The following is a 20,831-nucleotide window of genomic DNA, read 5'->3' as shown; positions in this document are numbered from 1 at the left end:
GTATGTATGGCTTGTTTAGTTATTCAGTACAGATCATATTTATCTTGTTTATAAATAGATGTGCGATGTATATTAAAAAAAATATAAACATCTATATATTTTTTTGACCCCCAATTTTTTAAAAACACACACACATATAGAATAACAGTGATGCTCATGTATGGCAAACTCTTACCAATTATTTTGTAAAGAATGATAGGYCTGATTGTGTATTCATAGCCAGCAATACTCATACTCCAGGAGCTCTAAGGGCACAGGCCCTGCATAAACAACACGAACCGTTACATTCATTGAATTTTAAACTCACCAAAATTTTTTTTGGTTGTTTATATAAATTTTTATTATATTTTTTATATATTGATGATTATCCATCTGCTATACTGTGTGTTTAAAATTTGTTAAGCTTTTGGTTTTTTTTTATATTTTTGTTAAAATGTAAACAAAATTAGTTGTGTAAATATTTTAAAACAAGACAAAAAAAGGATACCATATATAATATCATACCGTATCTACCAGTGCCACAATTGCAACTATATACACACAAACATAAATACTTAAATAAAATAAAAAATAGTTTTTATTTTAAATCTTTACATAGACTAATATTGTCTATACTTGCATTATATTAGTATCATATTTATAGGCTATACGGTATAACTTATACCGATATAATATTTAAAGATATACAGTTAAATATTCAATGGTAGCAATTTTCTTAATATAAAATMTTTATTGAATATTATTATTATATTCAATAGATTTTATATCTATTTTTCCTATGAATTGCAAAATAATAATATTTAATAATATAAAAAGCAAATTTCAAAGAAAAAATATTACAATAAAACTAATAGCAATCTTATTAAACTAAATATAACAATAATTAGCTAAACTAAAAATAATTTTTTACATAAWWTTTTTTTKAATTATTTAATTGACATAAACTTTTCAATAAAATCAAAATAAAAATCAATATTAGGTCTTAATATGAGCTCATCATCTGGTGGTCACCATTTGTCGTCATCACCGCTACCGCCAGCTTCGGTGGGCTCGAGTGCCAGCAACGAGTCGGACGGGGGAACACCGTATTCACATTCACACTCGCAAATGGTTGTCAACGGTTCCAAYGACACAATGGAAAGGGAGTTCTGTATTCGCATGAAGTCGACACTAACCAAACGCGGTTGTCAGCACTTCAAGTCCAGCGGCTATCGAGTTGTACATATCATTGCACATCTAAGACCAGAGATGCCCCACCAGATTGGCCAACAGCGGCGCGATGGCAACGGCGGTGGTCAACAAAAAATCATCGGAATGGTTGCAGTGGCCATAGCTTTGCCGCCGCCGTCGATCAATGAGCTACGACTCGAGCCCGATATGTTTGTCACACGACTGGGCCTTGACTTCAGAATAGCCCACTGCGAGCCCCGGTATGTACTTTTTATATGCAAAATATGACATCTAATCTTTGAAATTTCTTTATTGACTTCATATTTTGTAAATACTTGTCCTATTAGAGCACAATTAGCGCCAAACATTATTTTAATTATAGATAACTGAAATTATTTACACAATAAAATTGACTGACAATTGTTTTTTAGCCAAAATAATAATAATCAACAAACTATTGTCTATTTCCATAAAAATTAAGTTTTTGTTTTCTTAGCTTAAAGATTAACAATATAGAAAAATACGATATAAAACAGTGTCAAACTAGTAATATAACAATATTTTCAAAAATAAAAAACATACAGTAATAACAATAATAATAATAATAATAATAATTGACTTTCAACAACATAAAACACAGAAAGTAAAAAACTGTCATTCAATCGTATGGGTCATAGAAATGTGATTTTTATTTGATTTTTTTTGTTTCACAATTTATTCTTGCAGTAATACTAATAATTATTTTTTTAATTTTCATCACTGGTTTTGATGTTTGAATTTTATGACAACTTAACAAAAATTTTAGTGACAATTCAGTAGAAATAGAAAGAAAGAAAGAAAGAAAGAGAGAGAGAGAGAGAGAGAGAGAGAGAGAGAGAGAGAGAGTTAATTATCTGTATCTATATATATTAACAAATATAATTATTATAACAATTTTTTTAAATAATCTTATGTATCCATCAAATATATAGGGTATCAGATCTGCTCAACTATACGGCTGATGAGCTGACAGGCCGTAACCTGTATGGGCTTATTCATGGACAGGATGTCATGCATATTAGGAAAAGCCATTTAGACTGTAAGTTGCTTTTTCTAAAAAATAATAGCAATATAATAAAAAATAATAATTTTATTTTAAATACTAACAATATGTATGATCAAAAAATAATTTTTACTCGTCTTTATCATTAGCTAGTGATAGATACCTATATTTATTATATTTAAAATTAAATATTTACTCATTTCCCTGTTAAACCTCCCATATTTAAAAAAAACAATTTCACTGTCTAGTTATAAACAATGTACTGTATTATATTACATAACYTTTTATCATTAATTATACTTTAAACAAATAATTATATTTCTATAGTTTATCAATATTAATTAACTATTTATTTAAATTTGTATAAAAGTAAAATAAATTACTACTACTATATAGCTACAATATATAAGTATTTATTATTGATTAATTAATTTAGTAAAAAAATAATATTTAATACAATAATATTTTTTTAATATAATACTCTAATTTCAAATTTTAAAAATTGTTTATTAAATTTTATTGATTTAAAATTACAAAATAAAAAGCTTGTGATTAATTAAATAGTTATAATTAGTTTTATTTTGTATACTAATATAAYTGTRYTATTAATTTAAATAGTGATACATAAGGGACAAGTTATGACCAATTATTACCGGTTTATCAATAAAACGGGTGGCTTTACGTGGATGCAATCATGTGCTACACTCATATCAACCAATACTAGCACTACTGCCAGTGCAAAGGCAGCGGCGGCTACGCCGACACCGACGACGTCGTCGACAAATAACGGATCAAATGGTGGTTCCGAAGATCACGAACAGAGTATTATTTGTGTTAACTATGTCTTGAGGTATCAGATCCTATCATTTTATTTTATGTTTTTCGATAAATAACTAATAGTTATGTATTTTCTATTTTTGATTGACCAGTGCTGTCGAGTACAACAATATAGTAATGGATACGATTCAACTAACCGGCGGCTCAATTACTCCCACATCGCCTACCGGTTTTGCCAACAAACGAAACAATCAGACAATGAAACGATCGGTGTCATCGACGCCATCGCCCGATGCTAACAGTACTCAACATTTAAGTCATAGTCAACCTCCATGTGTTGACCACAATAATACACATATGTCGCCACATAGTAGTCAACGATCATCGCTGCCACCACCRCCACTACCAGCACCGGTATCGGTTGTGTCGGTGCACCAGCAAAACGGTTCGCCCGGTTCGCCAGTCGATGTGCATCACAGCGAAAGTGCCAAACGTCGGAGATTTAATTCTAGTCCAGTGCGGCCCTGGAAGTCGCCATCACCTCCCAATGTCTGCCAGACTGTTCCACAACCAGTGCCACCCGGCTCTGTGACCACTATCGGTACCACAAGTTCAGAGGCCATCAGTTCGGCTTCGAGTTTGTTGCGTCACATAAGTGTCATACGAGAAACGCCACCCATACTGAAGCCACAGGTGGTGGCGCCCACATATCATCCGCACGCACACCATTACCATCCGTTAGTTGATAGCTATGCCGCTGCTTATCATCTCTACAAGAATGGCACCGGCGGTGGACCACCGATGACAGCCCAGCCCACACCTGCTGTTCCCACTGCGGCTTCACATCATCATCACTGGGGGGCATATAATTGACCGACAATTTTCATATGACTGACCCTTTTCTATGACTCGTTTAAAAAATTGTTTGTTTTATACTTTATTTTGTGAATTTATTTTTGCAACAAAAAACATATACCAGTGTTACCAATGAAAACATTTTGCACCTGTATTTGGATGGTCAGTACCGTAAAAGATATACTGAACCATAGTTCAAATATAATTGAATATTTGCACACACTTTTTTTACTTTCATTAAAAAACAAATTAATACATATGACTTAATAATATCAATGACAACTATACTAATAATACCAAAATAAATATTAATAAAATTTCAATCTGATATAAATAACAATTGAAATTTATCATCAATTAAATCACTTAAATAACAAATAGTATATATATATATATATATAAATCAATGACAAATACATTTTTCTATGCAATCATCGTTTATAAGTTGATTATATTTTTATTATTTTTTTTAATTTTAAGATTTTTCACTAAAAATATCATATACATTATAGAATATCATTATTTACATCAAAAATTTTTATATTTGTTTTATTTTGTTATTTTATTTTGAATTACTATCATTATTATAATCATTTTAATATTTTTTTTATTCATCCAGTTTCTGAAGTTTTATGACAAATGGGAGTTTAAATTATAAATAAATCTCATATAATTTGAAATGTAAATTTTTTTAAACAAAAAATTACTGATAATATATTACAAGTTATACAGTATATATGTATGTGTGTGTATATGTATATAATGTGATTTATCACTAAAAATAATTATGAAAAAACTAATAATAATGAAAGTCAGTGTAAAAATAATAATGTTTAAATAGCAAATAATTTATCAGTCAATCAATCAAGTAATAAATAATTACTTTTTAGAGTTATTAACTATACATAAAAAAATAATAATAAATAATTTTTATATAAATTATAATTGTATTATTAATTTATGTATCACACCTGCGACTATCTACTTAATTAATTAATTATTAAATATTACAATTTGTTGAGATTATTATTATTATTACAAATATTAAAATTATTTATAAATAATTTTTAATAAATATATAGTATATACTATATATATATATAATATATATAAATATAAATAAAGTCAATATTTAGTATTAAATTAATAACACTCAACAAACCAGTACCTAATGATTCTCAATTAAATTATAGTAAATATCAATATATTGATAATTACATATATAAAGTATAAATAGATAAATAATAAAATTAGTAATTATTATAATTATTGTACAAAAATAAATTACAAACAAAATGTTTTATTTTTATTTTTAACATATTTGATGATAAATCCGGTGTATTTCTAATTTAATTCATTTAAAACAAATAATCAATTTTTTAAWTATATATAATTCAATATTATTATTGTATTTAAAAATTGTTTTATTTTAAATAAATATTTGTCTATCGTTTTTCAATGTAAAGCACTTATTTTTTAGTTAATTTTTTWAAAATTATTATAACAAATAAATTATTATATAATTTRTTCAATGTTGAATTTTAAATATAAAAATGCAAATGTTTGTAAAATATATTATCATTAATTTTTTTTTGTTTAATAACAATAAAATAAAATGAAAAATTTCTAAATTAATTTATACAGTATAACATGAATTTGATAGTTTGTAAATTTTTAGTTTAAAAAATCAAATATCAATGAATTGTTTTTGATTATCCAAACCATAAGTTAGTTATCATAGTCTTGATTATGTTAATCAATATTATTATTAATACATATTGATGTCAGAAGCAGTTCTGAGATTTTGATTTTTTTTCAAATTTTTTTCAACCAAATCGTGAAGATTGAGGTAATGATTGAAAACAGATATTAAGGATAATCTACAATAATTGTGAAAGTGTTTGTCTCTTTCAATGATTGCATCCCAACTGTCCTCAAAATTAGGATATTTAACGGCTTTAGCCATCAGATCCGTCCGAGACTGATAATAGCCGGTTAAATCATATTGACGTCGTTGTAGATCATTGTCGACAGCAGTGAACGCTTCGACAACTTTCTGTTGTTCTTCAACACCGAAGTTGTTTCCATCTTCAATGGTTGGTGTCATCAAATTGATGCCAACACAAACCGATTGACAATATTGTGATAATTCAATCAATTGTGGTCTTAATATATCAACCATTTCTTTCAAAAGTGAATTCGACTTAATATTAAAGACAATATTATTTGAAATTATTTTTTCAATTGTCATCAAATTTGTTGAAATGTCTTCAGAGACTTCAATGACAACATCTTTGACATCAAAATCACAGCCAAAGAGTTTGTTTTCATCAATAATTGTCTTTAATTCGACCAATTTTTTGGGAAAACTATTTAAGACAATACTAATAGCATTGTCCTTCACTTGAGATTTATATTTAATTAAATCGTTATTATTATCCATTTAACTGATTATTAAATGGTTTATAAATTATTAATGTCTAGTTATCTCCACGTAATAAAATATGTATCAATTGTTAGCTCAAAACACGTGAAACAATACGCGCTTACAGTTTATTATAAATAGTATACCGATTCCCACAATTATAGCTACAAAAATACAATACAACATATTTATAAGTTTAAAAAATTATAAATAATTTATTTAAATATAACTTTAATTAAAATCAATTGACAATAATTAATAAGTTTTAAACAACTTTGATATTTTTATATTTGTTTAATTAAATTGTCTATATTTTAATATTTCAATAATTATTGAATTTGAAAATTAAAATTTAATACAGTTTTAAACAACTTTGATATTTTTATATTTGTTTAATTAAATTCTCTATATTTTAATATTTCAATAATTATTGAATTTGAAAATTAAAATTTAATACAGTTTTAAACAACTTTGATATTTTTATATTTGTTTAATTAAATTCTCTATATTTTAATATTTCAATAATTATTGAATTTGAAAATTAAAATTTAATACAGTTTTAAACAACTTTGATATTTTTATATTTGTTTAATTAAATTCTCTATATTTTAATATTTCAATAACTATTGAATTTGAAAATTAAAATTTAATACAGTTTTATACAACTTTGATATTTTTATATTTGTTTAATTAAATTCTCTATATTTTAATATTTCAATAATTATTGAATTTGAAAATTAAAATTTAATACAGTTTTAAACAACTTTGATATTTTTATATTTGTTTAATTAAATTCTCTATATTTTAATATTTCAATAATTATTGAATTTGAAAATTAAAATTTAATACAGTTTTATACAACTTTGATATTTTTATATTTGTTTAATTAAATTCTCTATATTTTAATATTTCAATAATTATTGAATTTGAAAATTAAAATTTAATACAGTTTTATACAACTTTGATATTTTTATATTTGTTTAATTAAATTGTCTATATTTTAATATTTCAATAATTATTGAATTTGAAAATTAAAATTTAATACAGTTTTAAACAACTTTGATATTTTTATATTTGTTTAATTAAATTCTCTATATTTTAATATTTCAATAATTATTGAATTTGAAAATTAAAATTTAATACAGTTTTAAACAACTTTGATATTTTTATATTTGTTTAATTAAATTCTCTATATTTTAATATTTCAATAATTATTGAATTTGAAAATTAAAATTTAATACAGTTTTAAACAACTTTGATATTTTTATATTTGTTTAATTAAATTCTCTATATTTTAATATTTCAATAATTATTGAATTTGAAAATTAAAATTTAATACAGTTTTAAACAACTTTGATATTTTTATATTTGTTTAATTAAATTCTCTATATTTTAATATTTCAATAATTATTGAATTTGAAAATTAAAATTTAATACAGTTTTAAACAACTTTGATATTTTTATATTTGTTTAATTAAATTCTCTATATTTTAATATTTCAATAATTATTGAATTTGAAAATTAAAATTTAATACAGTTTTATACAACTTTGATATTTTTATATTTGTTTAATTAAATTCTCTATATTTTAATATTTCAATAATTATTGAATTTGAAAATTAAAATTTAATACAGTTTTATACAACTTTGATATTTTTATATTTGTTTAATTAAATTCTCTATATTTTAATATTTCAATAATTATTGAATTTGAAAATTAAAATTTAATACAGTTTTAAACAACTTTGATATTTTTATATTTGTTTAATTAAATTCTCTATATTTTAATATTTCAATAATTATTGAATTTGAAAATTAAAATTTAATACAGTTTTAAACAACTTTGATATTTTTATATTTGTTTAATTAAATTCTCTATATTTTAATATTTCAATAATTATTGAATTTGAAAATTAAAATTTAATACAGTTTTATACAACTTTGATATTTTTATATTTGTTTAATTAAATTCTCTATATTTTAATATTTCAATAATTATTGAATTTGAAAATTAAAATTTAATACAGTTTTATACAACTTTGATATTTTTATATTTGTTTAATTAAATTCTCTATATTTTAATATTTCAATAATTATTGAATTTGAAAATTAAAATTTAATACAGTTTTAAACAACTTTGATATTTTTATATTTGTTTAATTAAATTCTCTATATTTTAATATTTCAATAATTATTGAATTTGAAAATTAAAATTTAATACAGTTTTATACAACTTTGATATTTTTATATTTGTTTAATTAAATTCTCTATATTTTAATATTTCAATAATTATTGAATTTGAAAATTAAATTTTAATACAGTTTTATACATACATAGTATCTACCTACCTGTCTTCAAAATTTACCAGTGCTCAATAATAATTTAAAATTTCCCAGAAAAATAGAAATCCTTAAAAAGTAATATAAAAAATTTTAATAAAAATTGAAAATATAATAATTATTTCATTTGATAAAAATTTGTAAAATTCTTGCTTAGTTAGCAAACCTTATATATTCAATGAAAATCATATAAACATGTTATTAGATATTTATTTAATTATTATTCTTAGTTTTCTTAATTTAAATAATGTGTAAATAATGTTAAATTGATGTAATTAAGTATTTTTATCTATTTATTTTCTATACATAAGCTATTAATTTATATTAAAACTAATTTAATATTTATTTTTTTGTTTAATATAAAATTTTACATAGTTGAAAAAAATTTTCGGCGCCGAAAATTGGTAGGCGGCCCCCTAACTTTTTGGCATCAGGCCAGGGGGGGCTAAAAGCCAAAATTTCTCGATCTCAGGGGGCGGTAAGACGTGTATCCCCCCCTTTAGCAACCCTGCATAATATAATAACATTTTTAATTTTAGTATTTAACAAAACAAATAGTTATAATAAATATTTAATTAATAATATAATAATAATTAATAGCATACTTCTAAACATACAAAACAAAAAATTCTTAATTATAAGCAAATTAACAATTATATATTTATATATTTTAACTATAATTTTTAAATTTTTAAAAATATATTTTTACTATAATTTTTAAATTTTTTTAAATATATTTTTAATTAATCTATTTTATTTTATAGTTAAATCTTATTATTTTTTGCGAAATTTATTTATACATCAAATAAAATTTTGATTAAAAAATGTGAACAATAAATAATTTTTTAAAAACTGATATGTGATACTAAATATTGTATAAATTTTACTTTTATAAAATACATTCATTTCTTTAGTTTATTCATTTCCATTGCATTTCTCTTATGATTTTCAAAATAATTTTTTACAGGAATATCATAGACTTTGATCTGTTGCCGACATTTGACAACTTGTTGTTCATTTAATTTCAATACCATATTCTCAATAATCGGTATTTTCTTAATAATAGTTGATTTCTCTCTTTCTTCAGCCAACAGAGCACCGCCGCGATTATGAAATCGTTTGATATCTCGTCCTCTGTCTTGAAGTTCAGACAATCGACTGACCAATTGGTGCCATTCATACAACGTTTCAAATGTCTGTCGATTGTCTTCATAGTACTGCTGATACTTCTGGAGCTCTAACTCGTGATAATCGCATAACTCGTATGTATATTCTTCGGACTCCATAAACGTCTGGAATCGACTTCTTTGTTCATCAGATATATAGCTTTTTATATACAAATTTGATAATTTTTGACGCATTTCTTCAATTTTTTCTTTATTTGTTTTGTTAGTCATTAATGACTTAAATTTGTTAATCTCTTTATCAATGGCCATAAGTGCCGACGGCCGACATCCTTTTGCGGCAATTAAAAAGTGTTGTCTGTAAACTGCGTTAACTTCCAATTGATCCCATAGATGATACAACTTCTGATCCATACGTTTTCTTTTCAATTTGTTTTGTTCATAAGTGTCTTCAAGTTCTTCGCAAAGATTTTCAACTTTCACGAGATTATCAACTGATAGTATAAATCTAGACATGTCTTCATTGGTCACCTCTTTCTCGAAGTTAGTCTCCGGCAGGCGTTCCAACTCTTTCATCAAAAACGATATCTTATTTCTCAATGTCTTGAATTGAGAGAACCGTTTGGAACCGATCTTAACGAGTATTGATATATAACTCTTGAGATGTTTGTACTCGTCTTCCTGATTGTCATCAGTGTTGTTATTGTTAGCATTTGATGTCATTTTCAAAAGCGTATCATTTGTTAAATTTATTGTTTTCATTAATTGCCGACATTTGAGCCGTAATGGTCTTAAACGTTCAGATCTTAAACAATAAATTATTATTAATTAATTTATTTATTAAATTAAATATATTATTAATTTCTATAATTACGTGTTTTGTCCGCCAAATCCAAAATTTTCTTTATGTTTGCCATATAATAGATCCATAATTTCAATACTAACTGGGAATCACTTACATATAAACTACAGTATAATATTAATTTTATTTAAATAAACTAATATTTTATTTTATAAAATCTTTTGGAAAATATAAACTAAATATATAAAGTTTTATAAATTAATAAATAAWATAAAAGAGTAAGCGTTTAAAAATTTTACTCAAAATATTTTATGTCATAGTTTTATATATTTAACGGAAAAATCAGTTATTTTTTTAGTATTTCTGGAAATAACTTAATAATGAATCGCTTATCAGTTACTTATATCTAATCAGTTATTTAAACTTTAAACCTGTATTACCGGTAATTTTTTATTATTATTATTACATTTTGAACATCATTTACATCATTAACATTGGACTTTTAGTATTGTACTGTATTGCTAAACATTATCTATATATAAAGTTTTAATTATATTTAAACTATTAAAAACTTTTAATCATTATTATTAATAATAAAATCTTAAATCATAATAAACTTAATACAGTACATATCAATGTTAACAAATGAATAACTTATTAAAGAAAAATTTATTTAAATTTTAATATTATTATTATTAGAGTATTTAATTAACTTTTAATAAAAGCAATATTAATTAATTGGTTTAAATAAATTTTTATACATCAATAAATACATTTAAATTATATTTTACGTAACTTTAATAATAGTTTTTCAAAGTTTGCGCAAATCTCTAAAAACTATGTATTGCTTGCAATAAGTGAATAACAGCAACAATAATACTATTAATACTATTATTACATTGGATTGCATTTACATTATTAATACATTACTTAACACGTGATATAATATATGTATAGTCTATGAAAGATACGACATCTCAACGATAATAACAATAACCACAACAACTGATCCGTCAAAAGCAACGACAATAATGTCGATAAAAACACCGACAAATCAGCAACGGCTGACTAATGTGGCCATTGTTCGCATGAAAAAGTGTGGCCAACGATTTGAAATTGCCTGCTATAAGAATAAAGTGGTCTCTTATCGGCAAAAAGTGTATAAATATTATTATTATTATTATTATTACCTCAACTAACTAACTGATGACAAAAATGGGATCAATTACCACTTGTTATTATGATTGATTGATTGAAAGGTTTATTGTCTGTTTTTTTAATCAACAGCGAGAAAGACATCGACGAAGTACTGCAGACACCGATGGTGTTTACAAACGTATCCAAAGGACAGACGGCTAAGAAAGAAGATCTTCTGAAGGCTTTTGGCACCGATGACCACATGAAGGCTTGTCTTGAGGTCTGTTTTTTATATAATTTTATTGTTTAGTCATTTTATATGATTATTTGTTATCAGATCCTAGCGAAAGGTGAGCTACAGATCAGCGAAAAGGAAAGAAGTCATCAATTGGAGGGTACATTCAAAGAGATAGCCACAGTTGTGGCCGACAAGTGTGTCAATCCGGAGACCAAACGGCCATATAGTGTCAATATGATTGAGAAATGTATGAAACAGTTGCACTTTTCTGTTAAACCCAATCGCAACAGTAAACAACAGGCCGTCGAACTGATTCCACAGTTGAAGACAGTTATGCCCATAGAGAGGGCACAGATGAAGCTACGGGTAATCACACACAAGAAAAACAAACAAAAACTAACAGAATTTGCTGCTAGTGTTGAATCGGAAGAACTCAAAGATGACGGTCAACTGGAAATGGTATTTGATTTGAAAAATAATGTATTTATAATTATGAAAAAATAATTGAATTATATTGTAATCTTAGGTGTTTATGGCCGATCCAGGAAACTATCGGCCAATCGACCAGTTGGTTAACAGTACACCTAAATCGCAGCTACACGTCCTTTTGTTGCGCGAGATCGAGGACGGGGAGGCGTCACTCGAATGATACTCCGGCCGCACCCAACCTAACGCTCCAATATTGCAAACCCATTGCATCCAAATCTTTGTATAGGTTGTCGATTTCATGTGTTTCTGTAATATAAATCAAATCAAAAAAAAGTTTTTATTTGTTATGTATTGAATACTAATATTAAAAGTTTTTTCTTTGTGATCACACCTTTCAATGTGTTGAATATGATTACTGTTCCGCCACCACCAGCGCCGGTCATTTTGGCCGATAATCCGAGTTTATTGGCGCAATCGACTATCTTGTCGATGGCCGGGTGGCCGACATCGCAACAGTTTAGCAAATGTTGATTAAGTTCAAAGAGATTCTGTAATTAAATTATTGATTGTTATAACCATTAGGTTGTTTGGGCAGTTAGTTGTCTTACTGACCGCAAAATCTTGTAAATGATTGTTTTGTTTGATGAGATCCCAGGCGCTAATAGAAATGGCATCGATTGCTTCTAATATCGGTTCAACAATATTAGTATATTTGTCATATTTTCGGCGCAACTTTTCCACCTGTGCTTTTGTATTTCGAGGAACTCCGGTATTGACCAGAATTACCGGCAGTGATGTCTCAATATGAGCTAATTGTTCGACAATTTTGCCACTTTTGAACTGTAATGCACCGCCAAAAGTACAAATTGAATTATCAATACCCGATGGCCGTCCGTGAAATAGTTTGTCCATTTGATAGCCCCACTCACTAACCAGTGATAGATCTATGACCACACCGTAAGCCTTCATCAGAGATGCTGTTAGGCCTACCGTATATGATGAAGATGACCCGAGACCGGCACCAATAGGCAAAGATGTTGAGACAATCATTTCCATTGGTAACCGCTTTGAATCACAATAGCTGTCACTTATTGCCAAATATAAGACGAGAAATGAATTAACAGAATTATAGACATTTTGTGGTAGACTTTGATCAACAAGTTTGGACACAATTTGCAGAAATGAGTCGTTAAAATCCATAACTTTGTTGCGACTTTTGTCGTCAATCAATCGGATTTGTGACAACTCATTGATTGACCACTCATTGCATTGTTTAAAGTTAAAGTTTATATCAAGTTTGACAGTTGTTGTCGATGTCTTCAACACTTTTGTCGATATTTTTGTATCCAAATCGACACTTACGGCAACTGCAGTCTAAACAAAATGTATCGAAAAATATGTCAATTACTCAAATGTTATGTAATTATCATTTGAAACATACCTTTCCATAGACCACAGCGTGTTCTCCATGAAGTATAACTTTTCCGGGAGTCCGACATTTGATTACCTCTTCGGTCATTTCTTTTTTATATTAGAAAAAATATAATTTAAAAATTAATTATTAATTATAATATCATATATTAATTGTAAAATTATTTATATAGTATTGATCAATAATTTAGACATTTCTATTATGACTTTGCAATTATTACCAATAAGTATAACAAATGTTTATACAATATATTCAATTAAAATATGTAAATATATACAATATATGCGCTAAATTGATAGATAGTTTTAAAAGTATATATATATTTATAATGATAAATTAAAATTATTCTCTCATGATAAATTATAACATATGTATTTGTTGTAAATATGTTATTTTAAAAGAAAAAACTTTTTTTTTGTTGTAAAACAAATATGTTTTCATATACTTAATGAAAATTTCCTTATAATTAAACATTTGTTTTCAAAATAATTATTTTGAATAAAATCTTTATTCAGTGTAAATATTATCATTATTTTCAGGATTTCCTTAACTATCAATAGTTTTATTGCATTAGTATTTATTATTAGATATTATTACATAATTATTAGCATATAATATGCGGTTAAATAAAACAAAAACAATTGATAAACATAATTAGATTATATAAAAAATATTATATAAAAAGTTATCTTACTATTTTGTTTATTATGTTATCTGTAAAATCGTTGCAATAAATTTCTTTAAATTTAACTTATGTTATAATTATAATAAACTAAATTTAATAAAATTATTCTAAAATTTTAAACAAAATATTTAATTAAAAAATATTATGTTTTTAAATATTATAAGTTAAATAAATTAAAAATTGTATATTCAATATTAAACAAAAATTTTWWAAAAAAATCAATTGAGTAAATAAAAATTAATTTTTTGAAATGTCAAATAATAATAATTTGATGAAAACATCAATTTCATTTAAACATGTGTATGTGTTAGTTACATACTTGAGTGGATATACCGGTACATTAGTTAAACTGGTTTATTTGGATTAAGGGGGAGACAGACCCTGTTAATCAAGTGTGTCTAATACTAAATGACTATTTTTAAAATCATTTACATTACAGATGATTGGCTATCTATTATAAAATTATAGCAAACTTAGACGGTTATATACAAAATAAATAGCCTATAGAGTAAATTTATATTAATAATTTTAATAATAATAAGTAAATATCAATTAAATATGAAAATAAACAAAACATACTGTAGTTATTTGTATATTAGGTTTCATACAGTAGTTTACTAATGGTTTCATCTAAAATTATTATTACTTAAATATTGTTCATTTAAAATACCTGTAAAATATCTAAATTTTGAAAACATTTTCTCATTTACTAATAAGTGATATAAAATTTAACACTATTATACTATACTAATAATTATAACAACAATGACTTTAATATTTAAACCATTAATTATTCGCATATTTTATATTTATATCTCAATTGTTGACTTCATTTTATTGACAATTTTTGGTGACTTATATAAAAGTTTTATTCAAACATTATTTAATGCCATAAAAGTAAATATATATTGTTAGCAATTATGGAATTTTGAAATTATTGAATGTAATACTTATTATTTTATCAAAAAATAAGGTATTATCATATCAGACAACTCAGGAAAACCTATTAAACGATACGTTACAGCGTTTGGAGACAACTGAAGACAAGTTGTCTGTACTTCAGAATCAAATGGTTTGCCTCCGGAAGGAGTTTCAAGATATGCAACAAAAGATATGTTGCGATTCAATACAGTTAAAGACATTGTCATCGATGGCCAACAAATTAGATACATTAAAGTCATCGACAGTTCATAGCGAGTGTTATCGTAAAAATAAGTAATTATAATTAATTAATAATAATTTTTTAATATAAACTATATTTTATTAAATTTTAATGAAATTATTATTTATGTATTTTTCAGTGATTCTGGTCTTTCATCACAAATTCTATGGCACTTATTATCTGCTAATTCAGTGGTATTGTTAAACATTTTTATTATTTATTAATTTCTTATATATTTATCTTAATTATATTTAAAGGAGTCTCAGTCTAGTGTCGGCACAGGTAGTCGAAGAGCCAGTAATGCCAGCTCTAGTGGTAAATGTATGTGCAATTGTCATACAAATTAGTCATATATTTAAATATGTATATATATGTATGGAAAAATATGTATAGTTTCTATTTAATTAATTTGTTTTTAAACATGTTTTACTATTTTTTAAAAATTTGTATATATTTTTACTTTCCTTAGATAATATTGTTATGCTAAATGATATACTTATTAACAATTTTATATATTCAATAAATTATTTATTTTAATAGTATTATGTATTTATAATTTTTAAAAAAAGTTTAACAATTTTTTCATATGATTATTATAAACACATAATATTTCAGTAATAATTTATTTAAATTTATGAGCTAGCTTTTTGTAAATACAGTGTAAATACATATAAATTTATATTACTTAATATGTAATTATAAATAAATAAATACTAACCATGATCAATTATTTTCAACTAAACGTCAATTTAAAATAAATATAATAAACTAAATGTTGTAATGTTAAAAAATCGAAAATCAAACAATAACTATTATAAATAAAAATATATAAAATAATAAATACAATGATGCAAATTGTATTACAATTAGGTAACATGATCATTTTTTGACCACACAAATAATGTACATGTACATAATACAAATCAATAACGTTGTATAGAGGGGTTAATTACTAAGTTCCCCCTSAATACTAAACTAATAGCAAACATCCTTCAAATAAATAAATAAAAATTTTGTACGTTATTTATGAACGACTCCAATGTTATTATGTAATGTCTATTTGTTATTACATTTTTATAGTAGATTTTACAACACATATTGAATAGCATTTAAAGCCACGTTTTAAGGCATCGATTGATTTAAATTGAGTGACAATTCAACAGAAAAGTTATGACAAAAGGCGGTAACAAAAGTCACGAACAGATGTCGTCATCGAAAAGTCAAAAGTCTAGTAAATCGGCCAATAAGTCGACCGCAAGCGGTGACCAAAAAGACGAAGGCAAGTATACGGAACTACCCGATGCCAAACAAGGCCAAGTGGTGGTACGGTTCCCGCCCGAGGCCAGCGGTTTCTTGCATATTGGACACGCAAAAGCTGCACTTCTTAACTATCACTATCGGAACAAATACGATGGAAAACTGATTATGCGTTTCGATGACACCAATCCAGAGAAGGAAAAGGAAGACTTCGAGAAAGTAAGTGACAGACAGACAGACAACTAGTGGTGAAAATTGTTGACTAATATTGTTATCACTTTTTTTATCTTTAGGTGATCCTCAAAGACGTAGAGATGTTGAATGTCAAGTACGACCACTTCAGCTACACTTCGGATCACTTTGAGCTCATAATGCAGAAGTGCGAAGACATGATTCGCGCCGGTAAGGCCTATGTGGACGACACGGCACCCGATGTGATGAAAACGGAGCGCGAGAATCGCGTGGAATCACGCAATCGTAACAATACGGCCGACAAGAACCTCGAGATGTGGCAGGAAATGAAAAACGGTACCGAATACGGCCAGAAGTGTTGTGTTCGGGCCAAACTGGATATGTCATCCGATAATGGTTGTCTACGCGATCCGGCCATTTATCGGTGCAAAAGTCAAGCGCATCCGCGCACTGGAAACACATACAAAGTGTATCCAACGTACGACTTTGCGTGTCCTATAGTGGACAGTATAGAGGGAGTAACACATTCGTTACGGACCAGCGAATATCTGGACAGAGACGCCCAGTTCTACTGGTTTATCGATGCACTCGGCCTCCGAAAGCCACTTATATCGGCTTATTCACGACTAAATATGACACACTCGGTGTTTTCCAAACGCAAATTAACCTTTTTTGTCGAACAGGGCATCGTTGAGGGCTGGGATGACCCCCGAATGCCTACCGTTCGCGGTGTTTTCCGACGTGGTTTGACTGTTGATGGACTCATTCAATTCATTTTATCTCAGGGCTCGTCCCGAGCCGTAGTATACATGGATTGGGATAAGATTTGGGCCTTCAATAAGAAAGTGATTGATCCGATTGCGCCCCGATATTCAGCAGTTGAATTGAAAGACGCGGTGGTTGTCACGATTATCGATGCAACGGATGGCACCATTGAAGCCTCGCTTCACCCGAAAAATGCTGAGCTCGGCAAACGTAATGTTAAAGTTGGCCAACAAATACTCATTGACCAGACGGACGCTCAACTGATCAAAGCCGACGAAAATGTGACTTTTATTAATTGGGGAAACATTTCGATTACCGCCGTCAACAAGGATTCTAACACTGGATTAGTTACCGGAATTGAGGCTAAACTTAATTTAGATAATAAAGACTTTAAGAAAACATTGAAAGTGACGTGGATTGAGAAGACCGCTACCATTCCCGCAACGCTCACATATTATGAACATATTATTACTAAAGCTGTACTCAAACCGGACGATGATTTCAAAAATTTTGTTAACAARGATACCAAAGTCGAGGTTCAGGCTTTTGGTGACATTGGACTCAATGATCTGAAAAAGGGGGACATAGTTCAGATCCAGCGAAAAGGATTCTTCATATGCGATTCGCCTGCAAATGATTCGTCACCCATTGTGTTGATCTCCATTCCCGACGGCTCTACCGATTTGAATGTTTTTCCAAAAATAGTACAAGAATGGAAAAAGAGGACACAAGAGTTGGCTAAACAATTGGAAACATCGTCGACTAAATTAACCACTTCTGCAACAGATTTAGAGAAAATTCTAAAAGACATTAAAGATTGCGGAGATTCTGTTCGTCAATTGAAATCAGATAAAGCCAGCAAAGAACAGATTACCGAAAAGGTTAACCTATTGTTGTCATTGAAAACTGAGTTTAAAACTAAGTCTGGAGTTGAATGGAAACCGGATATACAATTGAGTCAATTAAATATTACGAATACAAGTAAAACAAGTAGTGATAATAATAATCCGCACAAAGAATTGGACGATTTGCTACAAAAACAGGCCGACACTGTTCGACAATTGAAAACCGAAAAGGCGGACAAAACTGCTATTGATGGTGCAGTCAAAAAACTATTGGAACTCAAGGCAGACTACAAAAAAACTACCGGTGCCGATTGGGTCTCAAAATCTGCCGGTCCAACAGCTGCTCCTCGAGGAGCGGGTAAGGAGAACAGTGGCAGCGGTGGTGGTTCGGCAAAAAAGAGTGATAAGTCTAACAAGAAGTCTGAAAATAAGGCCAAAAAAGAAGAACCAAAGTCTGGAGCARTGGGTGGTGCCGGCAAAAAGCAGACCCGTTTAGGTATTGAAAACAAAAAGAGTGAGAACACTGCCGACTGGTATACCGAAGTAATTACAAAGGGGGAGATGATTGAGTACTACGATGTGAGCGGCTGTTATATACTGAGACCCTGGGCCTACTCTATCTGGGAAACCATTCAATCCTTTTTTGATACACGTATTAAAGGATTGGGTGTCGAGAACTGCTATTTTCCAATGTTTATATCGAAATCGGCGCTCGAAACCGAAAAAACACATATCGCTGACTTTGCTCCGGAGGTTGCCTGGGTTACTAAATCAGGACAGTCCGAATTGGCTGAACCAATTGCTATACGTCCCACTTCCGAGACGGTAATGTATCCCTCGTACGCTAAATGGGTTCAATCGCACCGTGATTTGCCTATTAGACTGAATCAATGGTGTTCTGTGGTTAGATGGGAATTCAAACAGCCGACACCATTTCTACGCACCCGTGAGTTTCTCTGGCAAGAGGGTCACTCAGCATTTGCCACCAGAGAGGAGGCACTCGAAGAAGTCTACCAAATACTCGACTATTACGCCCAAGTCTATGAATATCTATTGGCCATACCTGTTGTGAAGGGCAAGAAAACTGAAAAAGAAAAATTTGCCGGCGGCGATATGACTACCACATGCGAGGCCTATGTTGGAACCAATGGCCGCGGCATTCAAGGCGCCACTTCGCACTATTTGGGCCAAAACTTTAGCAAAATGTTTGAGATTGTCTTCGAAGATCCGCAAGAGTTGGGCAAAAAGCGACACGCCTTCCAAAATTCGTGGGGTCTGTCAACACGATCTATCGGCGCAGTGGTGATGATTCACGGCGACGACAAGGGTCTGGTAATGCCGCCGCGAGTGGCCAAAATACAGATAGTTATTGTCCCATGCGGTATTACTGCTAATACAACTGATGAGGACAAGAATAGACTGCTAGAGGGTTGCAAACAATTGGAAAAGATTTTGAGGAGCGCCGATATGCGCGTCAAAAGTGATTTGTCTGACCATTATTCACCCGGTTGGAAGTTCAATCACTGGGAGCTGAAAGGAGTTCCCATTCGTATTGAATTCGGACCGAAAGATATGCAAAAAGGCGAGTACGTAGCCGTCCGGCGGGACAATGGCGACAAAATTACTTATAAATTTACCGACGCTGTCAACGATTGTAAGATATTGTTGGATAATATACAAGACTCACTCTATCAAAATGCCAAACAGGATCGCGACTCTCATATGATTGTCACCCAAGACTGGCAACAGTTTATCGAAAAACTGGACCTGAAGTTCATAATAATGTCACCATTTTGCGGGGCATCTGATTGTGAGGATCAGATCAAGAAAGACTCGGCCAAAGAAGACCAAACGGACTCTTCGGGACCGCTGATGGGCGCCAAATCGTTGTGCATACCACTGGATCAGCCGCAGCCCGTGACCGATGATATGTCTTGTATTCATCCTAACTGTAAAAGTAAACCACAAAATTTTACGCTATTTGGTCGAAGCTATTAAAATATAGATTGTTTTTTTAATTAATAATTTATATATATTTAATAATTAAGTTAATTTAAATTAATTTGATAAATGAATTTGTAACCAAAAAAATAATTTTATTACTATTTAAAAAATTTGTTTTAAATGTTAACCTTATGTGCGATTTGTTTGTCGG

The 20,831-nt window shown here is 28.3% G+C and overlaps 6 protein-coding genes across 9 annotated transcripts in view; 3 read left to right on the top strand and 3 right to left on the bottom strand.

The window, feature by feature from the left end:
- Positions 1 to 4,121, top strand: part of LOC128953932 (protein trachealess-like) — a 38,939-nt gene extending 34,818 nt beyond the window's left edge. For all 4 annotated transcript variants that reach the window (XM_054299474.1, XM_054299473.1, XM_054299476.1 and 1 more), the window contains 4 exons: positions 980 to 1,430; positions 2,142 to 2,248; positions 2,831 to 3,062; positions 3,142 to 4,121. In XM_054299474.1, coding sequence (XP_054155449.1) covers positions 980 to 1,430; positions 2,142 to 2,248; positions 2,831 to 3,062; positions 3,142 to 3,862 — 1,511 coding nt within the window. In that variant the 3' untranslated portion in view covers positions 3,863 to 4,121. The remainder of the gene's footprint in view (positions 1 to 979; positions 1,431 to 2,141; positions 2,249 to 2,830; positions 3,063 to 3,141) is intronic.
- A 1,491-nt stretch (positions 4,122 to 5,612) lies between these two features.
- On the bottom strand, positions 5,613 to 6,026 carry LOC128954027 (proteasome activator complex subunit 3-like). Its single transcript, XM_054299591.1, has one exon. The coding sequence runs from the start codon at positions 6,024 to 6,026 to the stop codon at positions 5,613 to 5,615; it is 414 nt and encodes a 137-aa protein (XP_054155566.1).
- A 3,452-nt stretch (positions 6,027 to 9,478) lies between these two features.
- On the bottom strand, positions 9,479 to 10,707 carry LOC128953940 (protein regulator of cytokinesis 1-like). The gene is made up of 2 exons (XM_054299486.1): positions 10,607 to 10,707; positions 9,479 to 10,537 (listed from the first exon to the last, which is right to left on the bottom strand). The coding sequence occupies exons 1-2, from the start codon at positions 10,660 to 10,662 to the stop codon at positions 9,511 to 9,513; spliced, it is 1,083 nt and encodes a 360-aa protein (XP_054155461.1). The 5' UTR covers positions 10,663 to 10,707; the 3' UTR covers positions 9,479 to 9,510.
- A 736-nt stretch (positions 10,708 to 11,443) lies between these two features.
- Positions 11,444 to 12,627, top strand: LOC128953947 (ribosome maturation protein SBDS-like). The gene is made up of 4 exons (XM_054299494.1): positions 11,444 to 11,693; positions 11,822 to 11,951; positions 12,009 to 12,368; positions 12,436 to 12,627. The coding sequence occupies exons 1-4, from the start codon at positions 11,566 to 11,568 to the stop codon at positions 12,556 to 12,558; spliced, it is 741 nt and encodes a 246-aa protein (XP_054155469.1). The 5' UTR covers positions 11,444 to 11,565; the 3' UTR covers positions 12,559 to 12,627.
- Positions 12,612 to 14,049, bottom strand: LOC128953941 (mevalonate kinase-like). The gene is made up of 4 exons (XM_054299487.1): positions 13,991 to 14,049; positions 13,780 to 13,859; positions 12,951 to 13,712; positions 12,612 to 12,886 (listed from the first exon to the last, which is right to left on the bottom strand). The coding sequence occupies exons 2-4, from the start codon at positions 13,855 to 13,857 to the stop codon at positions 12,683 to 12,685; spliced, it is 1,044 nt and encodes a 347-aa protein (XP_054155462.1). The 5' UTR covers positions 13,858 to 13,859; positions 13,991 to 14,049; the 3' UTR covers positions 12,612 to 12,682.
- A 2,609-nt stretch (positions 14,050 to 16,658) lies between these two features.
- Positions 16,659 to 20,732, top strand: LOC128953926 (bifunctional glutamate/proline--tRNA ligase-like). Its single transcript, XM_054299467.1, has 2 exons — positions 16,659 to 17,093; positions 17,168 to 20,732. Exons 1-2 carry the CDS (start codon positions 16,788 to 16,790, stop codon positions 20,672 to 20,674), a joined length of 3,813 nt encoding a protein of 1,270 aa, XP_054155442.1. The 5' UTR covers positions 16,659 to 16,787; the 3' UTR covers positions 20,675 to 20,732.
- Positions 20,733 to 20,831: the final 99 nt, after the last annotated feature.

This window comes from Oppia nitens, unplaced genomic scaffold (assembly GCF_028296485.1).
Source record: "Oppia nitens isolate AA-2021 unplaced genomic scaffold, nextdenovo-longstitch-racon4-pilon3 scaffold24_pilon_pilon_pilon, whole genome shotgun sequence".
NCBI lineage: Eukaryota > Metazoa > Arthropoda > Arachnida > Sarcoptiformes > Oppiidae > Oppia > Oppia nitens.
The sequence above is the reverse complement of the archived record's forward strand: the minus strand, read 5'-3'. Positions and strand labels throughout refer to the sequence as shown.

Coding starts and splice junctions, on each gene's coding strand:
- LOC128954027 (XM_054299591.1), bottom strand. CDS start 6,026: ATGGTTGATATATTAAGACCACAATTGATTGAATTATCACAATATTGT.
- LOC128953940 (XM_054299486.1), bottom strand. CDS start 10,662: ATGGATCTATTATATGGCAAACATAAAGAAAATTTTGGATTTGGCGGA. Junction 10,538..10,606: donor GGATTTGGCGGACAAAACAC/GTAATTATAGAA, acceptor TTATTGTTTAAG/ATCTGAACGTTTAAGACCAT.
- LOC128953947 (XM_054299494.1), top strand. CDS start 11,566: ATGTCGATAAAAACACCGACAAATCAGCAACGGCTGACTAATGTGGCC. Junction 11,694..11,821: donor GTCTCTTATCGGCAAAAAGT/GTATAAATATTA, acceptor TTTAATCAACAG/CGAGAAAGACATCGACGAAG. Junction 11,952..12,008: donor ACATGAAGGCTTGTCTTGAG/GTCTGTTTTTTA, acceptor ATTTGTTATCAG/ATCCTAGCGAAAGGTGAGCT.
- LOC128953941 (XM_054299487.1), bottom strand. CDS start 13,857: ATGACCGAAGAGGTAATCAAATGTCGGACTCCCGGAAAAGTTATACTT. Junction 13,713..13,779: donor ACGCTGTGGTCTATGGAAAG/GTATGTTTCAAA, acceptor CATTTTGTTTAG/ACTGCAGTTGCCGTAAGTGT. Junction 12,887..12,950: donor ATCATTTACAAGATTTTGCG/GTCAGTAAGACA, acceptor ATTTAATTACAG/AATCTCTTTGAACTTAATCA.